The sequence below is a fragment of the Nanorana parkeri genome, unplaced genomic scaffold (genome assembly GCF_000935625.1).
Source record: "Nanorana parkeri isolate BGI_ZX_2015 unplaced genomic scaffold, ASM93562v1 scaffold22, whole genome shotgun sequence".
Taxonomy (NCBI): domain Eukaryota; kingdom Metazoa; phylum Chordata; class Amphibia; order Anura; family Dicroglossidae; genus Nanorana; species Nanorana parkeri.
The window spans coordinates 3,252,527-3,265,365 of record NW_017306290.1 but is presented as its reverse complement, the minus strand read 5'-3'; the positions used below and the strand labels follow the sequence as shown (position 1 = coordinate 3,265,365).

Here is a 12,839-nt window from a genome sequence, read left to right as displayed (position 1 = left end):
TGTTTCTGCCAGGTACACATAAAGAACTTTGGATGTTTCTATGAGTAGCCACTCTTAGGCCTATGTCACACTAGCAGGATTTCTAGAAAGGGCAAAAAAAAACCCCATTCACCTGTTTCTACAGTGTCACTTCTTTGCTGTAGAAAACAGTAGTGCATCATTCCCCACTAGCTAGAAAGTTGCAAAGTCTTCCTGACCAGCAGTGAGCAACACTTCACTATTCAGAGCCGGTAAGTTGAGTTTTGTTTATATTAAGACCTACCACAGCATGATGGTCTGTGTCTCAATGGTTGTACAGTTTCTGTATTATAAGGCTGTGGATCAAGGATGTGAATCCTAAAAACACTATAGCCCACAGCCCATTAACAGGCAGCCCATGGAGACACCTCTCATGGGATCTAGCAGTCCTATTCTTAGCTGGGTATTGTCAACATCAAGTGGCATTCAGACAATCCTGAGAAGGTATGTGAAAATCACAGGTGTCAAAACACAGTAACTGCTCCTGAAAATGGTCTTCCAAAAGTATATACAGGGGGGCAGCTCCTCACAGTCAAGGGAAACCGGAAATCTGATGAGGACAAAGCAAAATGAGCGCCTCCATAGTGTAAAATTGATTTATTATGGATAAAACACACAGATGAAAAGGTACATACAAACCAGTTGGTATAAACGAGCAGAAAGCGATATAATCGCAGGAGAACATCAAGATGAATACACGAAAATAGGGTGAGGGAAAGGAAGTGCTAGTACTAAGCCAAAGCCATCTGCACGCTGACCCTCCTTCAGTTGACGCGTTTCTGAGGACAAACCTCTTCCATCAGAACCTGAAACATCACTATCTTTGCCTGACTCTTAAACTAAAAGTGATTAGAGAATGACCAATCATGATAGATCAATCATGATCTATCCAAGAATGGTCACATGGAGCCTCTCAGCCTATTATACAATGTAAGCTGCTACAAATGTATAGAGTCCACCTGATGATGATGTGGAATGATGTGGAGATCCTTCTTGGCTAATTTCCTAGGATTCTTCTTGACTTTGGTGAGGCTCTGTGCATTAAAGTGTCCATACACCTTACAATTATTGTTAGATTTTTTCCGTGCCCTCATCGAACTGTCGTTCGATTTCCGCATGACTGCCCCATGAAGCACAGACCAATGTGGATTTCAATTACCGTTCACTAGCAATACTAACTGACCCGAATTTCGTTGATCGACAGAACGGATTTTCGTTTGCACATGCGCAGTATTCATGTTTGCGATTTTTTTTGTATGAAAATGCCACAGATCCATCAATTTTCGCACAATTCTAAAAAAGTTTTCTAGCCTGCCTGGTAGACGAAATTTGGACAGTTGTACAGTAATTGTGATCGTTGACTTCCCATCAACTGGCCAATTATCGTATGAAAACACGATTTCGTTCGGAAATCAAACAATAATCGCAAGGTGTATGGGCACCTATAACCTATTATCTGCTGACTTTAGGTCACCGGTGTGTAAATTAGTTAACATACTCATCTGACTGAAAACAGCAGTATTACCAAAACAAGATTTGGCTTTACCTCTTATTTTAGCAAAATAAAAAAATATTTTAAAAAACCCTGCAGATTGGTATAAAATGGCTGAATGCTGGACCAATCTTATTGAGCACACCTGCGGGACTACCTGGTAGTATTGAAACTAGGTACCTCGGTCTGCTTCCAACACATTACAGAAGGCTGTAACTTTAAAGCAAACCAGCAGTGGCAGCTCCTATATCTCTATCTTCACTTTAAAACATATTTTTGTTGTATTATAATGGTAGGTTGATAGCCTTTAATGGAGCAGGATCTCCATCTCTAGCATAGTGCTGGTATATCCACAAACTCAGCACTGTTTCTGTAAATATTGTAACAATGCTTACCGATTTATATATGATGGTACTCTTTGAGCTCAGTTATCTTTAAACAGATGGTCTTACAGTGCCCATAGTTGTAACATTATGTATCTGACTGCAGCTGTTACTTATAAGATATGTTACTGACTGATGCCAAATAATAAATGGGGTTTCCTATCCGAAAGATGGAAAAGATAATTGATCTTGTTGCTCTCTTACATTTTTAATCACTTTAATTTAAGCACAATGTAAAATTGAACATGTAAGTGGCTAATTATTTTGCTGTTCGTAAATCACTAACAGTCTGTATTGATGTAGCAGTTCCAGGCATGTCTCTATGTAGAATATCAACTACCAAATTCTTGAAAAGATTAAAATGTGGTTAACTTAATGTGCAATGCCAGGTTAGATGGGTATTGTGTACAATAAATGATCACTGAAATAAAGGAACTCCAGATTTAGACAAAACAGCTATATGCATTTGCATGACAATACTGTCAATATGTGCAGATATAGAGTACTGTAGTAAAACATTTTTACAACTTCTGAGATCCAAGTCCTGAATATGCAAAATATTTCCCAGGGCAAGCCCGACAACCAGAATCATTTATTGTCAGCATTTAAGCCATAGCGTATCTCTGGAGAGCAATGAAAGGCAATAGGGATGTCAGAACTTCTGATCAATATATTTGTTGTGACCCAACATGTACTAAAGACACTGCACAAGCAAAACAGCAAGGAAACTAACAATTTTACATTAAAAAGTTAATACCGTATTAGCAGCCTCCATGTATTTTTAGTTGTCCTTTATACTAGTGGTGGTCAGTTTGCTAGATAAAGGGGGCCTCAGCTGCAGCCCCTGATATCCGCGGGGGTTCGTACATAATATTCAACTTATGCAATATTACAAAACATTTTAAAAAATTGCTGACATTTTGCAAGAGATGGTCAGAAACTTAAGACATGTTACAATTTGGAGAGTGGAGATATGTTACACGAGACTGCAAGGTACCTTTGCTATTGCCTGCCCCTTACAAATCAGTGCTCCCACTACAGGCTGTGCGTTCAGTATAGACAAATAATTGATTGCCCATGACTGAAACAGTAGAAGCTTCATGCGTCTTATGGTGATCAATAAGTTGTTAGGATTAGTACTCCCTTCGGACAGTTTTGATCAGGACACCTTAAAGAACAATAACTCCAGGAAATCTAAAAATGAACTCTTGCAATAGGACTACCCTCGTAGTACAAGGGTTAACTGCTCATTTGGTCTAGGGACTAAAATAAAGGAAAGATAGTCAGCTGTTCCTCGGTCCTGTGGCGGTGGCTGCTCACCTCGCTCCGGCGTCTTCACATCTAATGTAGCAGCATTAGATGTGATGACGTCCTGGAGCCTGAGGGAGAAGAAGCTGCGGGGACTGGTTTAGCAGCAAGTGGGACTGGGAATCAGGTGAATATATTTTCTTAATTTTAGCCCCTAGACCAAACTGAGCCTTTAACCCTTGCAGTGAGGGGGGTAGCCCCACTGCAAGGGTTCATTTATAGATTTCCTGGAGTTCTTCTTTAAATGCTTTGACTGACACAGGCAATAGGCAGTGAAAACAACGAAACCTGAAAAGCTATTACTTTGTGGACACAAACAAGCTTATGATGGAAGTATAATGTGCATGTAATATACTGTATCTATTTAAATGTGCTGAATAGGTTCATGGCTTATTTTGTGCTTCTCTACGCCACATTTCTTTCTTTGCTAAGTTCAGACTTGTTAGCGACTCGTGACGTGCAGCAGCCTGCAAAACATAAGAAATATATTACAAATACAGTACATCAAACTTTAGGAATTCTGAATTTTCTCGGCATTTCCTGATCTGCAAACTTGTTCCTGGTCAATGATTGTGAAAGTACTGAAGCCAGGTTGTCAGCATAAGTGCCTGGCAGCTAGGAGGTTTACTTTAATTGGGCACTTAAAATGGAACTAAATTGCCATACTGAATGAACAACGTTGGGCCCCCCAGGAACGTTTTGTCATAATTGGCAAGTATACACAGCTTATTTGCACCTTATGGCAGACATACCCTAGCAAAGTCGCCCCCTCCAGCCCTGCAATGTGTGCCCACCCCTCTGGTGCCAGTGCTTCTATTTTCTCCTAGTCTTCTCCCAAGTTTAGAGTCTTCAGCTATCTTCATTGGCCAGGGCAGGATGACATAACTGAGCTGGCATGTACACACTTACAGAAAAAAAGTGCTCACAGGCAGGTAGAAGCATCTATAGCAGAAGAGACATACATAGTCTCATCTGTCATTAAAAAAGCCTGCCTACTAGCCCTTATTTTTAGCTTTGCTTTATGCACTTTAAAAACAATGGACTAAGAACAATTTGTGTTTACCTTTGTTAAACTGAAAGTCTGATCTGAGGTGTGCAGAACAGAGAAGGAGGGGGATACATCGCTCCTCAGCCTTTTTCAACTGTGGTGCCATCTGACTTACTCAGGGGTACAGTGACATTTTTTGCACAGCTTCAAGCATTTTCATGGTAGGGGGCTCCTGATGTGAAGTGGGGGCTTTTGGTGTAAAGAGGCTTTTGATGTAAAGGGGGGCTTATGTGATGGGGAAACTCTGATCTGAAAGGAGGGGCTTTGATTTGAAGGGGACTTCTGATGTTAAAGAGGGCAACTCTCATCTGAAAGGGGAGCTCTGATGGGAAAAGAGCCTCTCTTAACGTGGACTCTGTTGTGAAAGAGGGGCTTCTGATGTGAATGGGGCAGCTTCTGATGTGAAGGGGGCTTCTGATGTGAAGGGAGGGCTTCTGATGTGAAAAAAAGGGCTCTTGGTATAAAGGGGGGACTCTAATGTGAAACTGGGAACTCTGATGAGAAGGGAAGGGGCTCTGATGCGAAAGAGGAGCTAGATAGAAAGGAGGCTCCTGATGTGAAGGGGGACTCTGATATGAAGGGTGAACTCTGATGTGAAGGGGTCTATTGATGTGAAGGGGGAACTCTGATGTGAAAGGAGCTTCTGATATGAATGGGGAGCTTTCAATGTGGAGGAGGGCTTCTGGTGTAAAAGTGGTGACTCCTTACATTTTGTTGTGTGGGATGTCCCCATGGGATCCATGCCAGACTCCTATCTAGGATAAGGGTCTGATATGGATTTTGGGGGGACCACACATAATTTGTTTTACATTTTTACATTTGCATTTTAAATTAGCGTGCCTGGAGACTTTGCATACTTTTAAAGGGTGCTGTGGTAAAAAAAAGATTTATTCTGCTGTGTGTGTTTAATTTGACCTTGAGATATTAAACACTGTAAAGAACAGTTTCCTTTTAAGTAAAGATTAGCCTGGTAGACGAAAGCTAAGGCTTCATTTGCTGGCTGGAAATAGGTATATGTTAAGTATTAAAATGTCATATTTCATATTTTCTAATCCCCAAACATTGAAAAAAGCAGTGTTTGAAAATATATTTGGTAAGCCAATAAAAAAATAAAAAAAGATATACAAAAGCATGCACATTTTCTTTAAAAATGAATATGCTCCTGTTCTAGCAAACTAGAATATATATAACAATTGATGTCACTGTATCAGTTAATGAACTCAAAATCATTAGAGTCACAATGCAAGTTAAAATATTTTTCTTATTACATTTACAGATTATTTTCTGATGTTTTAGAGTTGAAATGCTGATCTACAGTAGAAATCCAAATGCTTCTCGTGTATTTCCTTACATGAGTGATTTACAATCTTGTTTGACATCTGTAAAGTTTACACAGCAGGCAACTTAGTCAGAGCAATTGTTACGTACCCTAATGGTGTTTAGTGATATTTAAATCCTATAATGTATATTTGTTTGCTGGAGGATTGTGAGATGTTTACAAATGGTAAGGTAAAACTGCTAATACAGGCGTTATCTAGGAGACATTATTTGGTTTTAAGCTTTCTTACCCTTTTGCCGGATACAATCACAGCAAAGCAAGCTACAACGGTGACTGCAATCATAATGTAGCAAGCTTTAATCCGTGCCTTGTTCCGAGCTCTAACCAACATTTCCACTCTAAACAAAAACATAAAAAAAATACATTATTTGAGAGGCAATGTGTTCTTATCCTGATCATTTATATACAGTAAGTATTGTTTAAAGTAATATTAATGTCAAAATGTTTTAAGCAATTTAAATGCTGATTAAATCACTTACAATGGATGTGGCCCCTTGATGCTTAAACGTTTTAGCTTCCTGCAGAATAATCTGGTCCCCTGTGCACTGGCCCTGATATGCTGTTTTAGGGTGGCTCCTTTCCCTCGCCGGGTCCTATGGGGCCATCTTTGTGTATGCTAGTAAACTGTGTGTGTCTCTACAAACACACAGGCATAGCAAGGCAAACAGCTTCCTTGTTCCCTGCTCTTTCTTCCTCTCTCCTCCCTTCTCTTCCTCTCTCCTCCCTTCTCCAAGCTAGTAGATGGACAGCTGATGAGGAGTGTGCTGTCCCTTGTGATCTTGTACTGGACAGGAAGTTTAGGGAAGCCTAGCTGAGAAAGTTGGAGCCGGCTGTTCAGAAACATGAAGACTGTAAATGCTTGGGAAAAATATAAAGAAATACTTTGCTGGGCAATCTATATTCGTTTAATATGGGTTCATTATTAAAAAAAGTTTGAGAACTTAATACTTATATCCCTAAAATTTTGGAAAAGTCTTACATTTTTGCATCTAAAAATGCATCCATTTTAAGATGTATTTAATGCTTAACCCCTTCGTGACTGACGACGTGCAGTGTACGTCGCCAGCATCGGGGCTGTTTAAACAGACTCCCACCGGGACTCAGTTTAAACTTGTAAAGCCGACTGTCAGCTTTACAATAGAAGCGACTCAGCTGTCGCCAGATCGCTTCTAGAGTCCCGTGAAGGCCCCCCCCGCCCAACACCCCCGCCGTGTTTCCCGGGCTCCGTTGCCCCTCCTACGGGCCCGGGACTGGCTTCTGTGGTGTCCACGGGGAGCTGGGGAGGAGATGGACGTACCTCCATTTGTCGATTCCCTCCCCGTTCTAGTGTAAAGGTGACACTGGGGGTCTTTTGGACCCCCAGCATCACCTTAAAGAGTACCTGTCACCATCATCTGCTATCACATGGGGGGGCTCGTAAGCCCCCCCATGTGATAGCAATCAAAGTAAAAAAAAAAAAACAACAGTTTTTAAAATGTAAATAAAATAAATCTAAAAATAATGTAAGATTTTTTTAAAGTCTTGCCCCCGCGAGCGTGCGCGTTGCCACGTAATCACGCGTCGGGTGCGCCTAAGTATGAAAACGACGAACACGCTACACATGTTTTGGTATCACCGCCCATGGTGGAGTGAGAGCAATAATTCTAGGGCCAGTATTTTTAGGTATCTCCAAATTGATGACTGGTGGGGGCTTTTAAAGCGTCGTCAATTGACTTTTTGGGGTACTGAGGTTGGTCGACATTTCACGGTAGACTTGTGCGCTGTCAAAAAATTTGTTTCGTAATATCCGTCATTTCGTATTTCGTAATTCGTGTCCAAAACTTAATTCGGATTTGTACGAAATACGAATTTTTTTTAGTTTCGGCACGTTTTCGTAACTTTACGAACATTCGTTATGATGAAGTTAAAAAGCAAAATACCTTTGTTAATATATTGGAGTTGATGGTAGTTGTTTTTTTTAAATCCGAAATATGAACTTCGGATCCGAAATCCGTTAACGGAATTCGTATTTCGTTTGGTTGACCAATCAGAGGTTTTCTCTTCTGCTGCTGAGAGTTGCATTACAATACAGGCAGGAAATACGAAATTCCGTTAACGGATTTCGGATCCGAAGTTCATATTTCGGATTTAAAAAAAACAACTACCATCAACTCCAATATATTAACAAAGGTATTTTGCTTTTTAACTTCATCATAACGAATGTTCGTAACAGAACGAAATTCCGTTAACGGAATTTCGTATTTCCTGCCTGTATTGTAATGCAACTCTCAGCAGCAGAAGAGAAAACCTCTGATTGGTCAACCAAACGAAATACGAATTCCGTTAACGGATTTCGGATCCGAATTTCGTCTTTCGGATTTTTTTAAATGGGTATCTTATTGTGTTTTAGGGCATTTAAGCACATTTTACATTTTGGTGTTTGATAAGGAGTTGCGCTAATATCGTGCAACATAAAAATTTGCAACTGCCAACATTTTATTCTATAGAGTCTTGGCTTTCAGAAAATATATAATGTTTGGAGGTTTTAAGTAATTTTCAGGCCTAAAATGTGGACTATAACATGGGTGCAAAAAAATGAAAAAAAAAGGCCTCAGTCATGAAGGGGTTAATGCCAGGTCTCCCTGCAATACATACCCTAGCTTCAACACTGTTCCTTGCAGGCTCTCTGCTCTGAGAACAAGTGTCAGTCCTCATCTGGGTTGTATGATGCCCAGTGCCATTCAACCTACTTCCTGTGAGGCCAGGGTGTCATAGACCCGCCACCTATGGGTGCATTATCTGGTCAACCTGGATTCACAGGAGATTTTCACTGCATGGCATCACCCTCTGCAACATTCAGGACCCATTCACAGCTGGAAGGAGGGGAGGCCCTGGGACATCATGCGACTAGACTGAAAACTGCTTGAAAAGCAGATATGTAAACAGATATAGTGAAGTAAATGGGGGAGGAAGGAAGCAGAAGTCAGCCTTTAACACTATTCATAACATTCTGTGCCTGGACATTACCATTATTTTATATTAATTGTTATATTGTAACCTGAATCCAGAAACTGACAGATGCAGACGTCATACTATTTTATCTGATTAGGGAACTGCACATATTCAGGTACACCTTTCTTGGGAACAAGTTTCTTTGAAGTGCCAAGAGAATGTAATATAAATTACAAATATATTAGCATGTATGTGTAATGTATCCATTTGAAAAAAGGACACAATAAAAAATAATTATATATATTAATATATTTTTATGATAAAGCAAAAACTCTAATTAAAAACAGTGTTTCATTACTGTGAGATTGGCTGGGCTTGAACACCAGAACATCTTAAATTATTTAATGAGTGGAAATTATAACTGTAATTGATTTTGAATTTAGAACAGAGCAAACACATAAATGGATGGTGAAGTAAGGTCAGCAGAAGCTTTCATCTTCAAATAGGAGACAGTTTTTTGCAAGGCCTGCGCTGTAACTGTCACGTATACAGTAGCCATGCCATGCTTACAAATATCACTCTCTAAGTGTTACTAGAAATGTAATCTACACATCTTGTTCTGAAACTGACTCCTTGTACCCACACAGAAAAAGAGATGGGGTGCTGTTTAAAAACTATTGATGGTAATCTCTATGGTGTTGTTACAGTGCAAGGCAATGTTTACCTTTTTTTTAAATGTATTGAAATGTCACAAAATTACATTTTATTAACTTTTATGGTGTGGTGACATGCAACAACATGATCTGTGGTGCATTGCAAATAAATGAAGCATGTCTGCATTTTCACTGCAACCCATCTCTGTGTAGTAATATGGTGGGTACAAGGCATGTATTGCTCTATGGTGATGTGGTGATCTATGCCGGGTCAACAATTTTTCTAAAACTCTCTTCATGTTGCAGCAAAGTTTGAACTTTCATCCTTAGTTTTAAAATTAAGCTCTGTTAAAATAATTGTATTAAAATAATGAAAAATATATGATATTTGCTTTTTGTGCTGCCATAGTGCCTGAAAACACATGGGGGTTGATTTACAAAAGAATTAGAGCATATTTACTTTGTAAAGGGAACTTTGTAAGTTGTGTTTACTTCAGTCAACCAATTATGGCTTTTCATAGTGAAAACAGCTTCACTGTATTTACTAAGCTGATGAAAATAAACTTTGCTAAGTGAAAATTCACTTTTATAGTTAAATTGGGGCCTAGTAAAAAGGCTTACGTGTTGTCCATCATCTGTTGTCTCTGAAATAATACACTCTCTTTTTTATTTTATTATACAATCTGCCTGGTCGCTCTGTAATGCAGGCTAGTAAAAAGGCTTACATGCTGCGCATCTGTAAAATATTTAGAATATGATAAAAAAACTGTCTCGTATCTGCCTCAGATAATACAAAATCACCTGAACTCCATACAGCGTACAGACCTTGAGTAAGAGGTTGGTGCTTGAAGTGACAACAGGGATGGCGCCGTGTCAGATACAGTCCATAATAGAAGTCACCAGCACTCGATGATATGTGCAAGAAGTAAAGCACTTTTTATTCAATCGTCACATGCGTCAAACAGCCAACGTTTCGGGGCCACAAAGGGTCCCTTCTTCTGGGTGGCACTGGTCACTATGCTTTACTTCTTGCACATATCATCAAGTGCTGGTGACTTCTATTATGGATTGTATCTGCCTCTGACATTTCAGTCTAAGCGGCTTACATATTATCCTATATTATTTGAAATATTGCACTCTAATTTTATTTTAGGATAACAACTGCCTTGTCTCTGGAATGCAGGGTTGTGGTTTTGAAGTGTTTTTATGCACTCTTTTTTGGCATTTTGTTAAACTTTCAAGACAATACAGTGTGATACTGTGAAAAAATAAAATCACAAGTTATTACTTAGCTATTACTATTGAATCTGTGTGGCCTCTGACCAATTAGTATGAGTTGAGGGCTTTAGCTTTGGTTTTTTTTAAACAGTAAATATTACTATAGTTTTTTGATCTGTTCTGGCTTTTACTTCTACTGTTCAAATTAGGCCTATTACCACTGGATACAAAAATCAGGTGTGGCATCTAAAATTACCTAAAAAAAGCCCTTTTTCAAGTTGAAATGTATCAGATTGTTTTTAAGCTAAGTAATAATCTAAATGTAAAAAATCCATTACACATGCATATGTGTACAGTGTCTCTGATGATGTCTGTGAGGATTATAATGTTCCATAACACTATATACAGAATAAAGGAATCGACCAAACATGTAATTGAAATAAATCGTGTTTTTCCCTTGTCACCCTCAAAGATGCATAAAAAGGAGCACCTTCTTTCCACTGTAAGTTATTTTGAAATTTTTTATTTGTACATTGTTTGCGATTGGTTAATGTCCCCCATGGCAGTGCCCATCTACCTGTGTAATTTGATAATTCCTTGCCTTTCAGCCTTAAAAATGACTGGTTGATTACTCCTCTAACACTACTCTACTCCTCTACTCCTCGTTGATTACGCCCCTAACACTACTCTGTGTTAGAGGCGTGAGCTCTGTGGATGGTTTGGACCAATCCAAAGCGCAATTGGTCCAAGCTGTCCAATAAAAAAAAAGAAAACAAAAACACTGAGGACATCGATCTTGATGCCTCACCAGTGACTCACCAATGAAGAGCAAGTTAGAGACAGGGAGGCTCCTCCCTGTCTCCTCCCTTCCTCCTCCCCACATAGCTTGGTTACTGAGCTTGGGATGGGGCTTTGGGGGTTGGGGCTTTGGTGGGACCAGGGCGGGGCTTCAGCAGGACGGGAGTGGAGCTTCAGTGGGCTGGGGGGTGTGGTTGGGGAATGCCTCACCCATCACAGAAGGCACGTCACGTCACTGCTGTATACTGTGAAGGTAAAATGAATGAAACCTTACGGAATTGATGGTGGAATATCGGCCTCTGATTTGAAACGTCCTGTCCACTTTAGTATCTTTTTATCAAAATGATTTGGCTTGTAGCGAGAAATGTTGCTGTTTGCATCACCTAGGAACATGAACACAAAATGTTTACTGTAGAGGTAGTAAAGAAATGTTACACAATATATTACAGTATGGAACATGCCTCTTGGATTTTAGTTTGAAGGCGCTTGTGCGAGATATAAAAAAGGTATTAGAAAATGTTTCTAGTGCATCCTTAAAGTGATAAAGAGGTCCTATGGCCCTAGTGCATTCCCTTTCAGTTATAGGTTCATTTGCCTTCAATTGTACTCCCCTTTAAAGTGACTCTAAACTCAGGAGTTACATCTTAAAAATGCATTCAAGTCCCTTAACTATTAACAAAAATGTATCTTATTTGTGCATCACTAGACTGTAGATCCTCAAATCATCTCTGAATTCATGCTGACACTGTCCTTCCTTCTGGAGGGTGCCTACTTTTGACCCCCATGGTAAAGTAGCCACAAGCTCTCTCCCATGATAGACATTCAATGCAATATTTACATAAACTTGCAATTTCAATACAAATTAGCTAACTAAACATGAGATTGTAGTCCATCACGGGAGTGAGCGTGGAGCAGTGACTACTTTACAACACACCCAGGGACCATGGGGAACAAAAGTAGCCACCCTCCAAAAGGAAGGATAGTGTCAGCACTAATTCAGAGATGATTTGAGGATATACAGCCGAGTGATACACAAATAAGGTACATTTTTGTTAATAGTTAAGGGACTTGAATACATTTCTAAGATTTAATTCCTGAGTTTGGTGTCACTTTAAAGGGGAGTAAAATTTAAGGCAAATGAACCCTAAACTGAAAGGGAATGCACTTGGGCCATAGGACCTTTTTATCTTAGGTTGGTGGATGGGAACGCAATAAAACTCTCTCTTGCTGCTATTTCGGGGCTCAGAGAGATTTGCCTTCACCTTCTGCTGACAATGTTTTACAAGACAAGAAGTTAATGAACTCTCCAACAGCAACACATAGAGAAATAACACCTATATTATTAGTGCAGTGTAAGGGTAGAACCCCTGTTAGAGTTTCATTTCTGTCTAATTCCCTGGTTCAGATTTTCCCTCACTTCCTTTATGGTAAAACTGCTGTCGCTGGGCCAGCAACTGAGGGTAAATCTTTCTAATAGAGATCCAGAAAGCAGTAAAAACTCAACAGGGGATCTAATCCTTCCCCACTCTATATAATACAAAAACATTTGTTTTGGCTTGAAATAAATTTTAATGAAAACTACTGTTTAAAAAAACATTGAAAATGACTGTGGGAATTACAGCAACATGTTAAAGCTTGCATAAAATAGTAA

At 39.5% G+C, this 12,839-nt stretch overlaps 1 protein-coding gene across 1 annotated transcript in view; it reads right to left on the bottom strand.

Annotated features, from left to right (window-relative positions):
- Positions 1-3,540: 3,540 nt before the first annotated feature.
- FAM162B (family with sequence similarity 162 member B) overlaps positions 3,541-12,839 on the bottom strand; it is a 10,202-nt gene continuing 903 nt past the window's right edge. Inside the window, exons 2-4 of the mRNA XM_018563677.1 lie at positions 11,463-11,571; positions 5,818-5,926; positions 3,541-3,668 (exon numbers count right to left, since the gene is read on the bottom strand). Of these exons, the coding sequence (XP_018419179.1) occupies positions 3,585-3,668; positions 5,818-5,926; positions 11,463-11,571 (302 nt within the window). The 3' untranslated portion in view covers positions 3,541-3,584. The remainder of the gene's footprint in view (positions 3,669-5,817; positions 5,927-11,462; positions 11,572-12,839) is intronic.